Consider the following 23,207-nt stretch of genomic DNA (forward strand, 5'->3'; position numbering starts at 1 on the left):
GTTACCTGGGGTTCCAGATAGCCAGAGACTGGACACAGATCCACAAGTGGAACCTGACCAGCCTGGTGGAGGAAGTAAAAAAGGACCTTCAACGGTGGGGCTCACTCCCACTCCCCCTGGCGGGTAGAGTGCAGACGATTAAGATGAAGGTACTGCTAAGGTTCCTCTTCCTGTTTAGATCCATACCAATCTTCATCCCCAAGTTCTTTGTAAATCAACGCGTGTAAGAAAAATGTGATGTATACATACAATTGTTTATAAATAAAAAGAGTGCAAAATAAATGAATTGGGTACTCTAAATTGATTTTAAAGAAAACAAAAAATATATAAACCACTGCTCACATAAAAATATTTCCTTAAATTGAAAGTGAGGCATAAATAAGCAAAAAAAACTTTAAAAATAGGGTGGCACATTGGCAGAGTGGTTGGCACTCCTGCCTCCCAGCACTAGGGACCCTGGTTCAATTCCAGCCTTGGCTCACTGTCCGTGTGGAGTTTGTACGTTCTCCCCGTGTGTGCGTGGGTTTCCCCCGGGGGCTCCGGTTTCCTCCCACAGTCCAAAGATGTGCAAATTAGGGGATTGGCCATGATAAAATGTCCTTAGTGTCTAGGGATGTGCAGGTTAGATTACGGGGTTTTGTGGATAGGGCGAAGAAATGGATAAAAGCGAATTACTGCGGATGCTGGAATCTGAAACCAAAGAGAAAATGCTGGAAAATCTCAGCAGGTCTGGCAGCATCTGTAGGGAGAGAAAAAAGCTAATGTTTCGAGTGCAGATGACCCTTTGTCAAAGCTAAAAGGCAGAGAAAGTGAGAGAAATGGATTTTATTTTTGTTCTTTTTTTTAAATTTAGAGTACCCAATTAATTTTTTTTCCAATTAAGGACCAATTTAGAATGGTCAATCCATCTAGCCTGCACATCTTTGGGTTGTGGAGGCGAAACCCAAGCAAACACGGAGAGAATGTGCAAACTCCACACGAACAGTGACCCAGAGCCGAGATCAAACCTGGGACCTCGGCACCGTGAGGCAGCTGTGCTAACCACTGCGCCACTGTGCTGCAGAGGAGAAATGGATATGAGTAGACTTCTCATTCAAAGGGTCGGTGCAGACTGGATGGGCCGAATGGCCTCCTTCTGCACTGTAGCAATTCTGTTCTAAGATCTAACTGTCAATTATAGTTCTTTATCAAATGGTTGGTTTTGGAAGGCTGTCCAAACTCTCAAGCTCTTTCTCCAATGTTCGACTCCATGAACACAATACTCAAAATGTTTTGGAACAGTCCACAAGTAATTCTAAAAAGTGTGGCACTCATGTGTAAGAAATTCCAACTATCACTCAGGTTTGTTACAGAAAGCTGGTAGCTTGGCTACAGCAGCACTTTAATTCACCAATTAGGTGCAAAGAACTGTTGTTCGTCCCAGGATGCAGCTGATCAGGGCAGTGGCAGTGGCTAACTCATACAGGCCAAGAAAGCTCCATGTTTGATCACTGTGCTGTGCTGAGGTAGATGATCTCAGCGAGGGTGGGAGAAAAGGCCCTAAAGTTGGTGAGTGGGACAGAAATTTGCCAGTTCCTCTTTCAAATTGTTATCTCATTGGTTTGTGTATTCCATCAGAGTGAATCTGTTGTGTTTCCACAATGTCACATGTGAACAAGCTCTGCATGGGGTGACTATCTTTTACCACACAGTTGCTTTACTAAATTAGTAATCTGTACTTTTAGGATCACAGATATTGCACACAAATATAGGCGCTTTCTTACTTACTGTAGAATGATGGTTAGTCAGTAGCAGAGGATGCTGACTAATGGCTTCCCATGCTGAGAAAACTATTCTGATAAATTCTTCTGAACCAGTTTGACCTAAAGTTGATTTCAAAAGAAAAACAGTATCCAAAAAGTGTACTTCCTGAAAAGTGCTGAATATATTTCTTACACACCTGACTACCAGGGCAGCTTTATCATTCTGTCAAATTTTACTCTCCAAGTATAAAAAGGGTATGATATCTTGCTGTATCATTTGTTAAATTCAGCATGCAGTTCAGCAGAGAGTTCCAGTTGATGTGTGGTCTGTGCTGATTTATGCTATTTCAGCTAGACTGGTCAACTGGGATCTATTTCTTTTGAAGCCATACTGCATTCCAGATTATCATCATGAAGGTGACCAGGTATTTGGCAAGGTAATAAACATTATTGATGCCCAGAAAACCATTGCTGAGGCCGTGATACATTTTCTGACCTTTTATTTGATCAGAAGTTCAAAAGCTTGACAAATAAGTGGTTTTAAGGAGCGTCTTAAAAGAGGAAAACAAGATACAGAAACAGAGAGGTTGGGAGGAATTCCAGGGCTTAGGGACCAGACAGCTAACAAAATGGCCACCATGGGAAAGCAATTAAAATTGGAGGTGCACAAGGGACCAGAATTAAATGAATACATATCTCAGAATGTTTCGGAACCAGAGAGATTAAAGAGGGTCGCGGTCATGGGGTATTTAAGAGCGCGGACGAGAATTATAAAATCAAGACATTGCTTGACCGAGGAGCCAATGTAACCAGTGAGAAGAGGAGTGGAAGGGGAATGGGGCTGGTGAAAATTGAAACACAAGCAAAAGAGTTTTGGAGGGGCGGCACGGTGGCACAGTGGTTGGCACTGCTGCCTCAGGGTGCCAAGGACCCGGATTCCCTGGCCCCGGATCACTGTCCGTGTGGAGTTTGCACATTCTCCCCATGTCTGCGATGGTCTCACCCCCACAACCCAAAGATGTGCAGAGTAGGCGGATTGGCCACACTAAATTGCCCCTTAATTGGAAAAATTATTTTAAAAAGAGTTTTGGATGACCTCAAGTTTACAGATGGTAGAATGTGGGAGACCAACCAAGTGTGTTGGAACAGTCAAGTCTAGCTGTAACAAAGGCACGAATGACAAAGGTCAGAAAAATGCTAACAGTGGCCTATTAAACTAATGTTTAATCCTATTTACATTACCCCAAAGTTTTGCAGGATCTTCAAGAAAGGGGGTCATGTGGAACAGGCACAAAGCAAATGTAAATGTGCCAGTGGTTCATGTTCCCAACCTCCCAACTCTACTTCCTGCTGCCATGTCTGTAAAGAGCATCCAAATGCAGGGATATCCCAAGAAGCTGGTGCTGGGCTTGTGACACGACTCATCCAGGAGGAGAGCCCAGCAATATGCCAAAGAGGAGTGAAAAGGCAAGTACCAGATTATTTACCTTGTGCACCAGCAGGTGCTGAATGGGTTATGCCCATTCGTTTCCCTATCAGTTGAATAGAATGATGAATTGTTAAGATGAACAGCATTAACAGCTGCTTTCCAACCTGGCATCCAGAAGCATAGACACAGGCCATTCGACCCATTGTGCTAGCTATGTACAAGGGCCACTCAGCTAGCCCCACTCCCCTAGCCCTTCCCCACAGCTCTGCAATCATTTCTCCTCAGGCGCTTGCCCAATTTCCTTTTGAAAGTCACAATGCAGTGTGCCTCCACCACCCTCTCAGGCAGTGCATGTCAGGTCTTAACCACTTGCTGCATAAAAAATAATTTCTTTGTGTGGCCGTTGGTTCTTTTATCCTCACCTTAAATTGATGTCCTATGATTCTCGACTCCCGACAAGTGGGAACTGTTTGTCCTTATCTATCCTGTCCAGACCCCGCATGATTTTGAACAACTGCATCCAATCTTCTCTCGAGGGCTGTTCTTTAGAACATAGAACATTCAGTGCAGAAGGAGGCCATTCGGCCTACCAAGTCTGCATCGACCCATTTAAGCCCTCACTTCCACCCTATCCCCGTAACCCAATAACACATCCTAACCTTTTTGGTCACTAAGGGCAATTTATCATGGCCAATCCACCTAACCTGCACATCTTTGGACTGTGGGAGGAAACCGGAGCACCCGGAGGAAACCCACGCAGACACGAGGAGAACGGGCAGACTCCGCACAGACAGTGACCCAGCCGGGAATCGAACATGGGACCTTGGTGTTTTGAAGCCACAGTGCTATCCACTTGTGCAACTGTGCTGCCCTTTCTGAAGACCAGCCCTCAAATCCCCAATATATTTCTGAAATAATTCTCATAAATTGTTCCTGCACTCTTTTTAAAGCTTGCAAATCCTTTCTAAAGAACTGGACACCTGTGATGAATGCAGCATTTTAGATATATTTATATTATAAACATTTGACAATTAAAGGGTAAACACCTGGGTTTGAATGTTTTTGACTGCAGTAGTCATGTTTTCAAAAGAATCTTGTTGTGCAAAACCAGAATGTTTTTGGGAGCCAGAGGTGAAACTGGCCATGGTAAAAAGCCTGGACTAATGCAATGTTGTTTGAATAGGGGGAAGTCCTGGGGAGTTAATTTGTTTTCACTAGGGGAGATGTTGTCATTGCTGGACGGAGCTACAGTACTCCAAAATTGGGAGAAAGATTATGAGTGGAATTCTGACCTGGCTAACACTAAGTCCACAAGTAAAGTCTTTTGCTCTCACAAACTAGGATAGTTAAAAAATATGAATAGTATTTAAAGCAGTGCAGACTTGTCTGATGACAAGGGGGAAGCAGAAACAAACCAGTTGAAACAGCTTTTTGAAGATATCCAGCCAGAGTCTGCAGGGGTTCTAATAGGAGCTAAATGTGTCCTGGAAAGCAAGTATGACTCTTTGCTATTGGGATGTAGGATGGATTGAGTTGTATGTTTTTCCTTTTTTGTTGTTTAATTGGGAATAGAGACAGTAATTAAGGGTATTGCATTTACTGCATTTTGTAGCCTGTTTAAGGGGTAATATTTTTGGGTGTGAGGTTAACGATTTTAGTACTGTGTTAGTAATAAAGTTTTGTTTCTAAATGCCAAATCCCTATTTCTTCATGTAATCACTTCTGGAGTGAAGTATCCTTTCCGCACAGTCTTACAAATTGAAATAAAATATTGGGGTTTTGATCTAGGATCCTAGACACTGTTCGGGTCTGGACTGTGATCGTAATACATCAAAAAGAAAAGGGGAAAAAAAGCAACTGAATGGAGTCTATCATGACCTCAGGAGATCCCAAAGTACTTTACAACCAATGAGTTATAATCACCAATAAACAAGACAATTACTTCTGTGATTTGTGCCAAAGTGCAAGAGTTATAACCAACACCAAGTGTTCCAGATAGTAGAGTAAAGGAAAAATATTCAAATGTTCGCGATACAATTAATTTAAACATGTTGTCATGGTTCCGCTGCCTATCGTGCTATGGCATCGATCGACATCCTGCTTATATGGAGAAATCGAATGAATTAGGAAAAGTAGGATTCACATTTGTTCTTAAATTAAAATGAGGTACATACCTACTGCACTTTCTATATTTGTTTCTCCAGAATCAATGCATTTAATGTGAGTCTGAAAACAAGACACAAAGGTTACGTAGAGATATTTTGAAACGTCTAATCCCCATTATGTTTTGCAGTAAACACTGAGACATTTATAAAGTAACAGGATAAGATTCATCGGAAATGATAAAAATGATTTACTTGTCAAACGTTTGACCTTAAATATCCCACACTGTCCTGGCATTACCTTCAGGAGAGAAGACACTTGACAGAGAAGATAGCTTCCTTTATGCAGTCTACTGATATTCCCTGTTAACAGTGACAAGCGCTGAACTCTAGTGTGAAGGTTGACTGGCCAAAATCAGCAAACTTAGTGGACAAATAAATCCACTTGTCACAAACTAGGATATATAGCTGCTGCAAAGTTAAAGCTGAATGCCATGTCAGGACTTATAAACAGCTCTGTTATCTGAAACCCTGAAAATAAATCCATGACCTAGATTATTTTTCTGGCTTGAATATATAAGCCCTTAAGGAGAAAAATATAAAATCAGGATAATTAACAAAATTTGAAAAACTTTAGGTAAATGAAGAAAATCTATGAAAGGAAGTAATACTGGTTCTGTTATATTTTTCTTCAAGACTTTTTTGTTAGAAAAGGGGGAAAAGAATTTCCAAGTTGTTATGACGGGGCCAATACTCTAGCCATAGGCAAAACAGGTTCACAGTTGTGGGATCTGCGTGCACCCCTGCATTGCTACAGTGGGTAGCAGATCTTGCTGGATTCTTCAACATTGGCAGGAAACATTCGGAGTATAGCAGCTCTCCAGGGCTTCTACTAACTACTACTCACGCAGGCTGTTGTGGCAAACTGGAGTCAGAGAAATGAACATTCATCCATGACAATGTGCCAGAATTGTATTGTGGTTCATGATAGTGCAACAGAGGAAGGTGCCACTTCTTGGGACCAAGGAGAATCTTTCAAAATGAGTTACCATGCAGCAAGCGTGGCACAGGAAGAGGCCAAGATGCCATTGGAGCATGTCATGCCCATGGGTTACAGGAGAAAATGAGGAAGAGGTTCTCCGAACTAAGGAAGAATTCCAAAGCATGGTTGAAAGGCAATGAATGCATTTACTATACACACATCATGCACTGACTCCACAACATGGCATCACATCAGCAATGCAACATAGAAAGCAGTGACCCCGTCCCACATCTCTCGCATTCCCTAACTATCGTATCTGTTAGGCTTTAGCTGGTTGCTAGGCAAATACTTCCTTTGCCTCACACAACTGTTGTACACTAAAAAGCAAATGCTGAAAGTATCTGTTTTTGGAGGGATCGTACAACTAACTGGTGCCACCTCGACCACGATGAAGCTGTGGTGATGTAAAATATGTTGGTTTCATGAAATGAAATGAAATGAAAATCGCTTATTGTCACGAGTAGGCTTCAATGAAGTTACTGTGAAAAGCCCCTAGTCGCCACATTCCGGCGCCTGTCCGGGGAGGCTGGTACAGGAATCGAACCGTGCTGCTGGCCTGCTTGGTCTGCTTTAAAAGCCAGCGATTTAGCTGAGTGAGCTAAACCAGCCCCTGTCATCCCAACAATGTATTAGTAATCTCTTCAATGTATTTTTCCTTGATCTTTAAGTTTGCATATTCAGCAATATCTTGCACTTCTGCCCAGCAACAATATTGTACCACTGGTCATGCCATTGTGTGCAAGGTTTTGACACACATTGTCCCATGCTATGCACCTTCTAATGCTGAGAAGCAGGAAGGTGGTACATAGACAAGTATCTGTCAAGTGCTTCAGACCTCAGCTCGCACCCACTTACATACATATATTGGGAGATGCTGATGAAGGATGAAGGGGCAGTATCTGGTGAGGAATCAAGCACCAACAGCACAGTAGAGCAGCACAAAATGAAGATACCATGGCTGTTGCTTGGGTATAAAGCAATCATCTGTATTGTTCTGCATCTTGACCGAATGAAGGCCTATCATATTCATATGTGCAATAGGGCTGTGATTCGTAGCCTTGATGGCTTTGGCTGTACCATCAATGTGGCCTGGCATCTTAGAGAGACTTGCCATGGTTGGATGGCCTGGCAGAATTCATGCGATTGGAAAAGATTAAATATACCCTGAGAGGGTCGGTAAAAAGGTTCTATTCCTGACGGATTTTGTTCATCACTTTCTTTAAGGACTCCACCCCCTCCCCCTGTGCTGCTCCCTTTAATTCCCCTGAGTTCCCTCCAATCATCTCCCTCCCCCCCCCCCCCCCCCCCCCCCCCCCCCCCCCCCCCCAAGAGTTGTTTATTCCTGTCTGTCTTCTCCCATCTCTCACTTTTCCCTCAAGTCACTGTTGGCTGCAAACAGGTCCTGGAACAGGCCAACAAATTGTCCCTATGCTTTGAGGAAGCCGTCCTCCGACCCTTGGACGGTGTATTTGATCTTCCCCAAATGGAGAAACTCCGCCAGGTCTACCAGCCAGTCTGCAGCTGTGGGTGGTGCTGCTGATCGCCAGCCGAGCAGGATTCTCCAGCGTTCGGTTAGGGAAGTGAAAGCTAGGGCGTCAGCCCTCTTCCCCATGTGTAGCTCCAGCAGTTTGAATACCCCGAAGATTGCCACTCTTGGGCACGGCTCCACCCTCACCTCCACAACCTTGGACATTGCCTCGGAGAAGGCAGTCTAGACCTGCAAGTTTGGGACAGGCCCAAAACATGAGTGTGGTTGGCCAAGCCTCTCTGGCACCGTTCACATTTGTCCTCCACCTCCAGGAAGAACCTGTTCATTGGGTTAGGTGCACTCTGTGCACCACTTTGAGCTCCCTGAGGCTGGGGTAGGAGATTTAGGGTTATTGCTGTTACTTCATTAAAATAACAATGTCAAACTCTTTGTATGATATAGCCTTTGTACGTAAGAATTTGATAATGTTTGGAATTGTTAAAAAGAATTTGACAGTTAAAGATTTAAAAAAAATCAATGGTCAAAACTTTCAGTTTAACCACATCCACATGGAGACGTCATGTTAAAATGGGAAGACAGGAAAATTAAATGAAAATTTAAACAACAGAGGAAAAATCCCAAAAGGTAAAAGAAAGGGGGCGCGAATCAGCAACCACGTTGCACCCAGGCTAGATCCAGACGCAATGGATGAATCGCACAAAAGCCCCAAATCGGGCTCCGTGCTGGGCGCCAGGCCGATCACAAATCACCCAGCTCGCTCCATCTAGCATAATTTGGATTACCGGAACAGGTAGTCAGGTGGTACCGCCAGGTGCAAGGCTAGCCGTGCCAAGGTGCCCAGGTGGCATGTTGGCAGTGGCAGGGGTTGGAGCCGGAATGGGGGAAGGAGGGGGCATTGTCCATAAGAGTGGGGGTGAGGGAGGGTTAAAAACCTCCCAGAAAAGTTAGTGGGGGACCCTGAAAGCTTGGGGGGGGGGGGGGGGGAAGCTGAAAGGTGGGCATCCAGTAGTTGGGGCAACCTTCCAAAATGGTGATCTGCGAGTAGCCAGTCCTGCTGCCGAGATGAGCTCGTCAGTGTAGGGCGGCTGCCCAAGTGTGGCCTTGGCGGGGAGAAACTCCCCAAGGCATGAATAAACGGAAAAGTGCCGGTGGATAGCAGGGTGCATCTCGGCGCTGCAGCCGCTGACAAACACCCCGATAAACGTGCCCAAAAATGGAGTTTAACTTCTGTCCACTGAATCGCACCCAGAAACTTTCAATCTGAAAGGGCATTTTGGAAGCAAGATCGCTCCCCCTTGCATAAAATTCAAGTGCACGTGCGAGTCACAGTTAAAAGTAGCTGCAGCAGCAGCACGTGACATTACTCAAACCTTGTTAACGTCAGGCAGCACGGTGGCGCAGTGGTTAGCACTGCTGCCTCACCGTATCGAGATCCCCGGTTCGATCCCGGCTCTGGATCACTGTCCGTGAGGAGTTTGCACATTCTCCACGTGTCTGCGTGGGTTTCACAACCCAAAGGTGTGCAGGGTAGGGGGATTGGCCACGCTAAATTGCCCCTTAATTTCATCGAACCATAGGTCGTAGAATTTACAGTGCAGAAGGAGGCTATTTGGCCCATCGAGTCTGTACCGGCCCTTACAAAGATCACCTGACTCTAGCCCACGTATCTACCCTATCCCCATAACCCAGTAACCCCCACTTAACTTTTTTTTGGACACTAAGGGGCAATTTAGCATGGCTAATCCACCTAACCCGCACATCTTTGGACTGTGGGAGGAAACCAGAGCACCCGGAGGAAATCCATGCAGACACGGGGAGAACGCGCAGACTCTGCACAGACAGTGACCCAGCTGGGAATTGAACCTGGGACCCTGGAGCTGTGAAGCAACTGTGCTAACCACTATGCTACCGTGCTGCCCATTGAAAATAAATCTGCTAATTGGAAAAAAATTAATTGGGTATTCTAAATTTATAAAAAAAAAACCTTGTGAACGCCCATCTGGCAGGATAGTCTTTTCCAGTACAAGCTGTTCCCTACGCAGTGAGGGAATTATTTTGCTTTTAAAATCGCTCATCTTTTAGAAAACATGGTTTTAACTTTCCCAAATGAAGAACTGCAATTCTGAATTTCAAATCAAGCAGCTGATATTAGCACATATTCATTCAGTGAGCAACTCAGTAGGATTGATCAAGAAACATTTTTGTTTTCATTCCTGGATGACAACAGAAGCAGCAATCAGTGGAAACTTCACTGTCAAATGGGTAATGACTGTTCCAGCCTATGAAACACAGCAGTTTATCCCAGCCTGTGAAGCACACCAGTTCAATCAAGGTTAATGCTACCTGGGAAACATTAAAAACAGCTCACACTGCAGACAGTTCTGCTGGCACTGAATTCTGAACAAGATAGTTGCAATCATATTTTCATTTTTGTGCCACCAATGAGTTGCACTGCATCAGTGAGTTGGAAGTGGGACAGAACCTATAGCAGGAATTTTGGCAAACAGTATATTTTACAGCTAATAAACTCGATTTACTCAGCCAACTCTATTCAAACTGCACTGCAGCAAACAGTCAACAGAGTCTATTTTTAAAAAGTCTCCATTAACTCAGGATGCGGAATCATGATCAAAATCATAGAAACTTTGCCTAATTAAAAAGCAGGTTGATTTCTCCTGCAAAAGCAATGCAAAGAAGGTAGTTACACACAAATTATGTGCATAAAATCAATCCCTGTCACTCGCAGCGATCAGTCTATTTTCCACTGAATGGAGAGTTACACAATCATCCTCATTCTGGCCGGAAATAGTGCCGTCAATATATGCCATGATGTGTAAATACCAATGTCAACCTCGATGTGGAGATGCCGACGTTGGACTGGGGTGAGCACAGTAAGAAGTCTTACAACACCAGGTTAAAGTCCAACAGCTTTGTTTCAAATCACTAGCCTTCGGAGTCCTGCTCCTTCCTCATGCTCCTTCCTCAGATGACCTGAGGAAGGAGCAGTGCTCTGAAAGCTAGTGATTTGAAACAAACCTGTTGGACTTTAACCTGGTGTTGTAAGACTTCTTACTGTCAATATATGCAGCCATGGAGATTGTGCCGATCCATCAAAAATTCAGTGAGCATTTTATAAACTTATATGCAGAAGCTCTTAATGTGAACAGCAATTATTATGGCTGGACAGTGTTCATTCATAAAGCTCTGTACTAAAAAGGCGAACTTTTCCCCAATTCATTATGAAAGAGATTAACTTTACCCTATTACTTTAATAATGTAGAATACAGTAGTTCCTTCTAATCCGAAGAACAGATTAATTGACCATTTATCTCATATGGTATTTGTGGGGCCTTGCTGTGTACAAATTGATTGCTAAATTTGACTAGACTTCAAAAGTAAATTGTTGGTTGTGAAGAGTGTGGGATGTTATATTGCACGATATATAAAGCCAAGCGCACTGCTTCTTTGAAACGTCAATTGCAGTAATTAGCAATTCTTTACTTACAAACAATGCTCCACAGTTGACAAGAAATTCCTCAGTGACAATCTGCGGTCTAAATATCTGAAAAATAGATTTATGATGCATAACATTAGCAATACTTTAAAAAAAAATAGCATCACCTAATATTACACATCCCTCACACTCTGTTCAGCAGCAGACAGCGCGTTACTGCATGATGCGCATTTGCACCTATAACTGTGACAATATTTCAAATGAACAAATTGAAAATCAAGTGCTTTAAGATGTATAAGAAAAATATAAGGTGCTGGAAAAATGAACGGATTGCTCATAAGCGTCCAGGTCTAGACAAACAATTCAATAGAATAGTTACAGCACAGAAGAAGGCCATTTAGCCCATCGTTCTGTGCTGGATCCCTGCAAGGGCAACTCAGCTAGTCCCACCACCCTGTCCTTTAAATGTAACGTTGCCATTTTCAAACCCCCAAGTGGTTATCCAATTTCCTTTTAAAAACCACGATTGGACCTGCCTCCACCACACTCTCAGGTACTACGTCCACGATGCTAATCACTCGCTGGGTAAAAATAATTTACACATGTCGTTGTTGGTTCTTTTGTCACACACCTTAAATTAGTGTCCTCTGGTTCTCGATTCTTCCTCCAATGAAAACAGTTTCTTCCCATCCATTTTGTCCAGACACCTCGGGCGGGATCCCGTGACGCCGCTCCGGCGTCGGGCCGCTGATTCTCTGCCGATCGGAGAATCGGCACCAATGGCGCGGGCGTGGTCGCCGTAGCACTGGCTGGGGGCCACTCAAACCAGCCCGCCTGGCGATTCTCCCCGCTCAACGGGCCAAATGCCCACAGAGTCCCGCCAGTGTCGTTCGCGTGTGGTCCTACCCGGTGGGACCTCAGCGTTCTGGCTGCGGGGGCCATCCTGGTGTGGGGGAGGGGGGATCCGACTCCGGATGGGGGGGCGCCACGGTGGCCAGGCACGTGGTCGGGGCCAACCAATTGGCAGGCGGGCTAATCCCGGGGGTGGCCTATGTTCCTCCGCGCCAGGCCCCTGTAGGGCTCCGCCCCATGTTGCCCGGGGACCAGCGCGGTTAAGGCAACCCATGCACACGCACGGACCCGCCCTGGCTGTGGTGTGCATGCGCAGACCCACGCCGGCCATGCCGCGCACGTGTGGACCCGCACCGCACATGCTGGCGCCGTATTGGCAGCTGGAGCTGCGTGAAGTGCTCCAGTGTACTACTGGCCCCCTGTGCGACGCAGGATCGCTGTTCCTAGCGGCCAGATGACATCGTCGTAAAACGCTCTGATGTAATACACTTTGCACCGTTATCGGAGAATCCCGCCCCTCATGCTTTGGATACCTCAATCAAATCACCTCTTATTTCCTCTTCTCTAAGGAGAACAACCACTCAGCTTATTCAACCTAGTTATTAACTGAAGTCCCCCATTCCTGGAACCTTTTCCATAACATTTTTCTGCACCCTTCCTAATGCCTTCCCATCCTCCCTGAAGTGTGGTGCCCCAGAGCTAGACACCATACTCCAGCTCAGGCATTGTCAAACTCAGGGGAGCGAACCCGCGGGTGGGTCGTGGGCGGGTGTCGGGAGGGTCGCAGAGCCGTCCATCGCGGCGCTCCCAATCACGCAAATCTGCACGCAACAGCCAGCTTTTAATTTAAAAAAAAAATTTGGAATACCCAATTCATTGTCTTTTCAAAGGGGCAATTTAGCATGGCCAATCCACTCAGCCTGCACATTTTTTGGGTTGTGGGGGCGAAACCCATGCAAACACGGGGAGAATGTGCAAACTCCACACGGACAGTGACCCAGAGCCGGGATCAAACCTGGGACCTCGGCGCCGTGAGGCAACAGGGATAACCCACTGCGCCACCGTGCTGCCCTCAGCCGGCTTTTAATAAAGCCGGCTGCGAGCAGGCCTTCAAAATGGCCAGGAACAGATTTCTAAAATTTGGCCGCACTGCCTATGTGTGCTCGATCAACTGTGCGCATGCGCAAAACTGTGTGCATGCACACTGATGATCGGGCACGCATGCGCAGTGCGGCCGCATTTTTTTTATATGGTCCCAGCCTTTTTTTTCCAAGTTCGGTGGGCCAAAGAGACAAACGGACCACTGGGGCCAAACGGACCATTGGGGCCAAAGGGACCCAAAACTATTTCCTCCATTTTTGTCAGCAACAAACAAGGTAAGAGAAAATGGTGGGTTGCGCAGGTCGGCCAGCGTGGGCCATGAATGTCGACCAGGTTGAGTCCCGAAGGTTGGCCTGTTGGTAAAAATGGGTCCCCGGAAAAAAAGTTTGAAGTGGCTCCAGCTGATACTGAAGCCAATTGGTTCATCATAACTTCCTTTGCTTTTGCACTCTATGCCTCCACATCTGAAGGACAAGGATCCCGTATGTCCTTTTAACCACTTTCCCGACCTGCCCTGTCATCCTCAATGCTTTATGCACATGACCCCCCCAGTTCTCTCTACACCTGCACCTTTTTGGATTAGCACCCTGGGCGGGATTCTCCAATAATATGTCCCCACTCCAGCGTCAAAACGCAGTCCTACCTGAAGGGGGCCAGCAGGGCCCTGGAGTACTCCTCGCAGCTCCGGCTGCCAATACAGGGCCCTGCATTTCCGGTCGGGGGTCCGCGCGTGCGCACGGAGGCAGCCTGTGCCAACCGTCCCGCACGACATGGCAGACCCACACCGCGGACCGGCACCAAAAAGATAGGCCCTCCCCGACATTGCACGCGCCTGTGGATCAGTGGCCCCCGATGGATAGCCTAGCCGTCTGTCGGGTCCCACCGGTGAAGGAACCCCCTGCCTCCCCGCCAGGGCGGCAGTCCACGGACTAAGTCCGTAGTGGCCATGTCGAGTTCCCGACGGGTGGGACCATGAGAGACCCACGCCGCCTGGAACTCGGCCAGTTACACTTGGAGAATCGCCGTGGGGGCCTCTGTCAATGGCCCCCTACCCGCGCCGCGTAGACCGCGTGCATAATTTGCAGCTATTCTCCGGGGACCGGAGAATCACGGGAGCGGCGTGCAACGGATTTCGGCGTTGACACCCATTCTCCACCCCTGCGCCGGTCGCGATTTCGGGGAGGAGGCTCGGAGAATCCTGCCCCCTTTAGTTTACTTTAGGCGGAATTCTCCATTTGGGAGACTAAGGACATGATCCAACCAAAAGAAGGAGTCCATTCTAGTGGGATTAGAGGGGTCGTTCCTGGCGCTTGTAGTTCTCAACAGGGAATGCTCTGCCAATTCCACACACAGTCACATTTCCTGAGATCGGGGCGCCATTTTCTCTCCCCCGATATGAACCATGACACCTGACACCCCCCTACCCCATCCACTGTTGAAGGGTCCTCGAGCCTCCCACACCGCACCTCATACGGGCAAGGCACCGCCGGGCCCGATCCCCGGCGTGGGCAAATACCACTCGGGCACCTTGGCATTGCCAGTCTGGCACCAGGGTGTCACTTCCAGGATGCCCAGATGACACTGCCAAGGCGCCGAGGTGGCATCTGCACTTCCAGGGTGCCACCCTGCCCAGATACCAACCACCTTGATCACATTGGAGACTCACCCCCATAAGCCGTTCTGCCTGGTTCCCGTTTGCAGGTACCAGTGTTAAATGGCACTCAGCCGGGGTAACCTCGGCAGGGCCAAGAAATTGTGGTTCGATCTGGCATCAGCAGAGTTATGTGAGTTTTTAAGCTCACTTGACTCTGCAAGTCTGGGTCCTGCCCATTGTGGGTAGGATCCAGATCTCGACGTGTCGAGAGAGCTTGTCAGTCCATGCGATGCATAACAACCTTCAGAAATCCCAGAATAGCCTCTCACAGAATCTACCAGCTGCGCCCCTTCTCTTAAGTGTTCCTGCGGAACTGAATCGCATGCAATTCGGGTTCATGTTGGGGGTGTTGTTTGTTCCAAGATTCAGGACATGCAAATGAGCCAGTACTTTGCCGGCGTGAACTGGAAACAATTCCCATCCTCGCTGGTGGCGGAATTGCTGGGGCCGGAATTTGGGAGAAAGAGCCTGCCAAGCTGGAGCTGGTTGGAAGCACTCCCAATCACCATCACACTCTTTTCAGCCAAGAAGATGGCTCAGAGAAAATCCTGCCCTCGCCCCTTGTTTGGGGAGTCTAAAGTGGACCCACTGCTTGATGCCATTGACGAGAGGAGGGACACCCTCTTCTCCAGGGTGGGCCACAGACTCAAGCCCACTCTCCTGAACAGTGCCTGAAAGGAGGTGGCAGAGGCAGTTAGTGCTGCCCACATTTAGTGCATTTCTGACGACTGCACTGAGTGCCAACATCTGGTGGGCCAGCGACTGAGCCCATCCCCTTGATGATACTGCTGCGGTACATTAAATCCAGCCCTGTGGAGCATTTCTTCCCTGCTCTTCATCACTTTTTCTCTTCTCTCCCATTCACCTCCTTCCCCAAATCTTTTTCCCCTGCCTACCGTTCACCTTTTCCCTTCCGTATTCTTGGTTCAACTCAGATATTCCCGCATCCACTCACACTGCTTAACTGGAATATTCCCCTTAATGTTGACTCACCATCTGCATTGTCATTGGAGATCAACAACAACCTGCATCTAGCACCTTTAATTCAGTAAAACACTTTGTCAGGAGAATTAGCAAACAAAACATGTTGGCATTGAGCCACATAAGGAGATATTGGGCCAGATGATCAAAAACGTAATTAAAGAGATGGTTTAAGAAGAGTCTTAAAGGACTAGCAATGAAATCATTAAGTACATAATTTGATGGCATTTTAGCACTCTCTGTAAGAACATTGCATGACATATAATCTCAGGAATGAGAATACTTGGCTTTATTGCATGCAATGTTTTTTCAAATAATTGAAAGTTGCCATAGTCCCAGATGACCATCGGCTGCTTTCCCCTTTGAGGGGGAAGAGCTGACTGGTGGTGATTTAACCTGAGGGTCACCACACCTCAGGCAAGGGACAAGGTTGAGAAGGCAGAGCCTTCATGAATAACCTCAGCCAGTACGGGAATCAGCAAAATATTTTTTTCAAAATATTAGTTTTGGCATTGTCTGAAATACCGCAATTTTAAAAATGCACAGTTCAAAGAAAGTCAGTGGAATCGACTTAAATTTTTTTTCTCTCTCCAGTAAGTTCCTCACTCGATTGCCTCCTACCTTCCATGAATATTTTCCAATACATATCATTTCCTGATGTTGGTCTTGGTACTTTTTCAATAAAGCAGAAATGACTTTGGGCTGACATTGCAGTTAGAAAATATTGGTTCAAGGTGCTTTGAGAAACCACTGCATTGAAACCATATCCAATTATTAGCCTTGCCTTGAAGATTTCCGAATTATAAACAAGAAAGCTTTTGTGCAATTTTGCACCATACTTGGATAACCACCCTTCATCACGACACCATTTTTGCTGCAATGAAGCCCATATGTACGGTGAAAAGTGTTGCTGGAGATGATCAACAAATATCATGACTATTTTTTCCAAAGTTTTCAAACAAATCCCTGTTTTTAAAAAAAATATATTATTATTTGTTCCACCCCCTTGTCTGGAAACACTGAATTTACTTTGTTGTTTTGATTCCAATTTCCTCACCAAAACATTTTAGTGGAATCATTTGGAGATTTGTATGAATATCTTACACATCGCCCAACTACAAGGTAAGGCGATATTTCAAAACACAAAGATAACAAACATCCACATTTTTGCTTTCTTACATCAATTTACTGGCCAGAAGTGTGGGTGCACACACACAGTTAAGTGATTGGGTTCTCAGTGTTGGAAGGTTTTAATGATCAAACCCTTTCTCTTCTCAGTCACCAGACAGGTGCCTAAAATTAGATTACCTGAGCCGTCACAAGGTGGAGCATCACAGGCATCATGGGAAGGCATGTCTTCAAATGTTTCGCTTGAATAGTCGATGGATGCTTGCGCCCAGAAACGTTATTCAGTGCGGAGAGAACGCCACCTATTAGGTAAGTAAGCTGTGTAAGTTGATAACATAACTCCACGAATAAACTGATTAACAGTAAATTGAAGCCATCACCGCAATTCATGGTGACAGTGTGTAAAGCTATCAGATACTGAGATGTCCAAAAAGGTCAACACTGATCTGAAATAGTGAAGCAAACCTGCGACTTTATGAATCGTCTTTGTGTCTATCCACGCTGGGAATACGATATACACTGCTGGTCGTCACAGCATAGAAAGCATATTTCAGTTTGTTTAAAGATACAGAAAAGAACAACCAGGATTATTTGGGGGATGGAGGGTTTGGATTATGAGAAGTGATTATGTAAATTGGGAATGTTCTCACTGGAAAAGACAAGATTCAGAAGTGATAAGATTTTGCTGTTAGGAATGTTTTCTTAAATTAAATTTAGAGTACCAAATTATTTTTTTCAATTAAGGGGCAATTTAGTGTGGCCAATCCACCTAACCTGCACATCTTTGGGTTGAGGGGGCGAAACCCACGCAAACACGGGGAGAATGTGCAAACTCCACAAGAACAGTGACCCAGGGCCGGGATCAAAACCGGGTCCTCAGCGCCGTAGGCAGCAGTGCCAACCACTGTGCCACCGTGCTGTCCTTACTGTTAGGAATCTAAAGAAGCTAAATAATGTAGAATATCACAGAATCCCTACAGTGCAAAAAGAGGCCATTCAGCCCATCGAGTTTGCACCGGCCCTTGGAAAGAGCACCTTACTTAAGCCCAAGCCTCCACCCTATACCCGTAACCCCATCTAACCTTCTACACACTAAGGGGTGTCATAAATACACCAGTATATCATGGTGCAGACACACACTGATGGACACACACAGGGACCAATCAACATGTACAAACACCGCAGCCAATCACCAGTTAGAATACACACACTATAAAGGCAGAAGGCACCACGGTTCCTGCTCATTCTGGGTGCTGCCTCTGAGTGTAACAAGAACTCATTCAGCCCAGTACAGACTCACACCACGTGCTGAGAGAATCAGCTGGTTCGGACAAGGCTTAGGTTTCTAGTTTAAGTTAGCATAATTTAGACCCACAGTCATCGTGTGTTAGTTAGTTAGAAGTTAGTTAATAAAATTGAGTTAAACCTTCATCAGTGTTGGAAGTGTCTGCTCATCTCTCAAGTCTACACTAGCCAACACTTCAAGGGGCATCTGTGGGAGGAAACTAGAGCACTCGGAGGAAATCCACTCAGACACGGGGAGAAAGTGCAAACTCCACACAGATATTCACCTGAGGCCGGAATCGAACTTGGGTCCCTGGAGCTGTGAGGCAGCAGTGCTAATCACTGTGCCACACTCATGTCAACATGCTCACCACATCCAGAAGAGTAGAACCAGTGGGTATGTTCTGCAGTTGAGGGGGGGGCTGGGGCTGGCGGGGGAGGAGGGGGGGGGGGGGGGGTATGGTGTAAAAGGTTTCTAAAAACAAAATTATTTTGAAAATTTCATATTAAACAAAACCATCCAAAATAATTAACCAAAATTACGCAATAGAAAACGAGACAAACATGCAAAAACACATACTAACTTTAACCCCAAAAACTAGACTAAACCTCCTAACAGCTTACGGTGACTAGCTCCTTAAAAAAGAAATGAATGGTTGCCATCTTAGGTAGAACCCTTCTTCCCACCCTCTAATGGCGTACTTAACCTTCTCCAAATGTAGAAAAGATATGAGATTACTCAACCAAGGCAATGCACTAGGTGGAGTCGGCGACCTCCACCCAACTAGAACCTGCCTCCGGGCCATCAACGAGGCGAAAACGAGGACATCCGACTTCACCCCCGGCGAGTCTGACACCCCAAAAATGTCCACGGGGGATACGGATTCAAATCTACATTGACTATCTCTGACATAGTGTTAAAGAAAGAGACGTAGAACTTGGCACAAGACCAGAACATGCGTGTACGGTTAGCTGGCCCCCGAGAGCAACATTCACACTTATCCTCCCAGAGAAGAATCCGCTCACCCTCGCTTTAGTCAGATCCACCCCACGCACCACCTTGAATTGAATCAAACTGAGCCGAGCACATGAAGACGTGGAGTTGACCCTGTGAACGGCCTCACTTCATACCTCACCATCCAGAATGGGACCCAATTTATCCTCCTATTCCGTCCTCGCCTCACTCAACGGAGCTGCAAAGACTGGAACCAGGCAATTGCAATTTCTCCGCCAACTCCTTAAAACTAGAAAACCTCCCCTCCATGAACAGGATTCCAAACCTATCCAGACCCTTCCCCTCCCTGACTGAAACGTCGAGTCCAAACCTGCTGGCAGAAAAAGGCGGATGTTGCAAATAAGGGCTAGCCAAGGAACAGGGATCAGAGCTTGAAATGCTGCTTGAACAATCTCCAGATTGTTAGGGTGGAGACTACCACTGGATTCTGGGGAAATCTAACCGGAGAGAAAAGCAACGATGCCGTAACTATTGCGCGAAGGCTCGAAGGCAGGAGCTTGCTTCCATTTGTCCCATATGGAAGCAGGAGCGCTGAACTACAACAATGGGCACAATCCAACGGAAATGAAACAGAGTTCCATGTCAGGCGCGTTTAGCCAGGTGTTTCCCAGTGCTCGCAGCACAGAGAAAGACCCTGCTATCTAACGGGACTCTGTTGTATTTAGTCTCATTTCTTGTACTGAGGAACTCCGCTCGCCAGAGCAGGAAGTGATCAGAACACTATTTCCAATCTCTCTACCCCCCCCCCCCCCCCCCCCCCCCCCCCAACCTCTGGACCTCCCCAACGCCCCAAATCACCTATAAGGGGTTAAGCTCCCACACCCCATCTAAGGAGAGGGCACCCTCAGGCCCGATATCCGGCACAGGCAAAATGCCACCCGGGCATCCTGGCATTGCCAGCCTAGCGTTCTGGTATTGTCCCTGTCAGCCTGGCAGTGCCACCTGGGCACCAAGGTGGTACAGCCAGAGTGTCTAGGTGACACTGCCAGATGCCAGGCTGGCAGTGCCAGGGTGCCCAGGTGGCATCAGTGGTGCCAGGGTATCACCCTGCCCAGAGCCCAGCCACCCAGGAGCCCCCGAACACCAGTACTAACTGGCGCTCGCTTGGGGTCTCTAAGGCACAGGGGTTAGATCCCACACCTTGTGGAACTCTGGCGAGTGCATATAAAAGTGTGCCTTGCTGTAGCACTTTAATGTGCAGATTAGCCGGATCCCCACAAAGGCCGCGCGGGATCCAGATCGCCACGTCTTGTGAGATCCTATTAGATCTCACAAGACGTGGCAAGCCGGGTAAATTCTTGAAGTAAACCTCTCGTGGGATTTACTGGCCGCATCGCGCCTCGGTTTCGGCGGGGCACAGCTTGTCGATCGCGCCCAATATCTTCTGAATATTGGCTGCCCAATTGTGAAACAATAAATTGGGTAGAGCAAAGCCCCCTGATTGCCTGTCTCTTTGGGGCAAAGCCCCACGGACCCTGGAGTCTTACCCACACAAATAAAGGAGGACATTAATTTGTTAACTTTAACAAAAAAGGACTTGGGGAGAAAAATGGAGAGACATTGAAAATAAATAAAAATTTTGCCAGCATGTTCATTTTAATAGTCCGAACGCTACCTGCCAAGGATAGGGGGAGGTTAACCCATTTCTACAAGTCTGATTTGACACTATCAACTCGACTGGTGTAATTTAACTCCTGAAGCAAGGCCCGATTGTGGGCCACTCTGACCTCCAGATAACTGGAATGAAGAACTTGTCGTATGAGGATCGTTTGAGGGCTCTGGGTCTGTACCCGTTGGAGTTTAGAAGGATAAGAGGGGATCTTATTGAAACTTACAAAATACTGCAAGGTCTGCATAGAGTGGACGTGGAGAGGATGTTTCTACTTGTAGGAAAAACTAGAACCAGAGGACACCATCTCAGACTAAAGGGACGATCCTTTAAAACAGAGATGAGGAGGAATTTCTTCAGCCACAGGGTGGTGAATCTGTGGAAGTCTTTTCCGCAGAAGGCTGTGGAGGCCAAATCACTGAGTGTCTTTAAGACAGCGATAGATAGGTTCTTGATCAATAAGGGGATCAGGGGTTATGGGGAGAAGGCAGGAGAATGGGGATGAGAAAGTATCAGCCATGATTGAATGGCGGAGCAGACTCGATGGGCCAAGTGGCCTAATTCTGCTCATATGTCTTATGGTCTTATAACAAAAGTTAGTTTTGGCAAGGCGAAAGGGTAACGTCCCCAATTAAGATATCTTGCCCCACCATCTTCCCGAATATCTCTGTGAAGTACTCAGTGAGTGTTGAGCCTTCCATCCCTTCTGGCAGCCCCAAAATCCAAATGCTTTGCCTGCTGGACCGATTCTCTCGATCATTCAGCTTGGCCTTCAACGACTTGTTCACTTCGGCCACTAAAGTCATCTCCACTTCCAGTGAGGCCATCCGATCAATGTGGCTCAAAAGGACCACATCCATATTTTTTAATAATGGCTCCATGGGCTTCCACGGTTTCGTTAGTTTTCTCCAGAGCCTCTCGATGGGGGCCAAGGCCTCCTCCATTGGTTGCCGGAGGTCCTCCGGCACAATCTGCCAGTGTTTATCTAATATCTTCACCAAGGTACTAGAAAGCACCTCGGCCGTTAGTGGAGTGGCCGGAGCCCCAGAGGATGCCTCCGCCATTTTATCTGCTGACAAACTCTGAGAGGCCTCCGACTCCGTTGACGAACTTCTACGTCCACCTTCTTTCCTCTGACTTTTCGGGACATTTCAATCATACACAGGATCCCTACAGCTGAAGGTGGTGTATAGAGCGCACCTTACAAGGGTGAGGATGAGCCGGCTCTTTGAGGGGGTAGAAGATGTGTGTGAACGTTGCGGGGGAGGCCCCGCAAACCACGTTCATATGTTTTGGTCCTGTCCAAAGCTGGAGGATTACTGGAAGGAGGCATTTAGGGTAATCTCTAAAATAGTGCACATAAACTGGACCCTGGCCCTTGGGAGGCCATATTCGGGGTGTCGGACCAGCCGGGGTTGGAAACGGGCGCAGAGGCAGATGTTGTAGCCAGGATCCAAAGGCGGATTCTGTTAGGGTGGAGATCAACCTCTCCACCCTGGGCCCTGGCGTGGCGGGAGGACCAGCTGGAATTCGTAACGCTTGAAAAGGTCAAATTTGAACTGAGGGGAAGGATGGAAGGGTTCTACAATTCATGGGCGTTATTCATTATGCACTTTCGAGAATTGGATCACATCGAACATTCGGGGGGTTGGGGGCTGGGAGGGTTGTGGGGAGGGAGGGGGACTGTATATGTTAATGGTGACTATGGGTGATTTCTGATTCCTTTTTGTCATTTGTTTATGTTAACATGCGGGCCAGTGTCTGGGGTTTGGTGGGGGGATGGGATGGTTGTTATTGATATGGGGATTGACATTACATTTGTGACTGATTATAGTTTATTGTTGGGTGTAAATTTGGGAGAAAATGTGCAAAAGGAGAATAAAAAAGTATTTAAAAAAAATTATACACAGGATCCCTTATTCCATTAATTATGTTGTTTTCAAAAGAAAATCCCACTGATACTGACAGAAAGGGGCAAAAAGTGGAGTTCTCCCGTGGGAGCCACCTCACACCCGCCTTCTCCCTACATTACACCACCTGAAGTCCCGCACTGTAATAGGTTAATCTAAATAGTCAGTCTACATCATCAATTATGCAAGATCACATGATAGCAGAGGATGCTAAAAGATAGCTCTATGTGAAGCCTCTTGCTACTGTACTGTATATAGTTCGAAGAATTCTTAATAAACATTTTTTTTTAAATTTAGCGTGTCTGTGTGGAGTTTGCACATTCTCCCTGTGTCTGTGGGTTTCACCCCCACAAGCCAAAGGATGTGCAGGGTAGGTGGATTGGCCACGCTAAATTGCCCCTTAATTGGAAAAAAA

At 46.6% G+C, this 23,207-nt stretch overlaps 1 protein-coding gene across 4 annotated transcripts in view; it reads right to left on the reverse strand.

Annotated features, from left to right (window-relative positions):
- ulk4 (unc-51 like kinase 4) overlaps positions 1-23,207 on the reverse strand; it is a 513,024-nt gene that overhangs the window by 270,346 nt on the left and 219,471 nt on the right. For all 4 annotated transcript variants that reach the window (XM_038796599.1, XM_038796603.1, XM_038796600.1 and 1 more), the window contains 4 exons: positions 17,155-17,276; positions 11,310-11,366; positions 5,346-5,397; positions 1,768-1,862 (listed from right to left, as the gene is read on the reverse strand). In XM_038796599.1, coding sequence (XP_038652527.1) covers positions 1,768-1,862; positions 5,346-5,397; positions 11,310-11,366; positions 17,155-17,276 — 326 coding nt within the window. The remainder of the gene's footprint in view (positions 1-1,767; positions 1,863-5,345; positions 5,398-11,309; positions 11,367-17,154; positions 17,277-23,207) is intronic.

The sequence above is a fragment of the Scyliorhinus canicula genome, chromosome 5, assembly GCF_902713615.1.
Source record: "Scyliorhinus canicula chromosome 5, sScyCan1.1, whole genome shotgun sequence".
Taxonomy (NCBI): domain Eukaryota; kingdom Metazoa; phylum Chordata; class Chondrichthyes; order Carcharhiniformes; family Scyliorhinidae; genus Scyliorhinus; species Scyliorhinus canicula.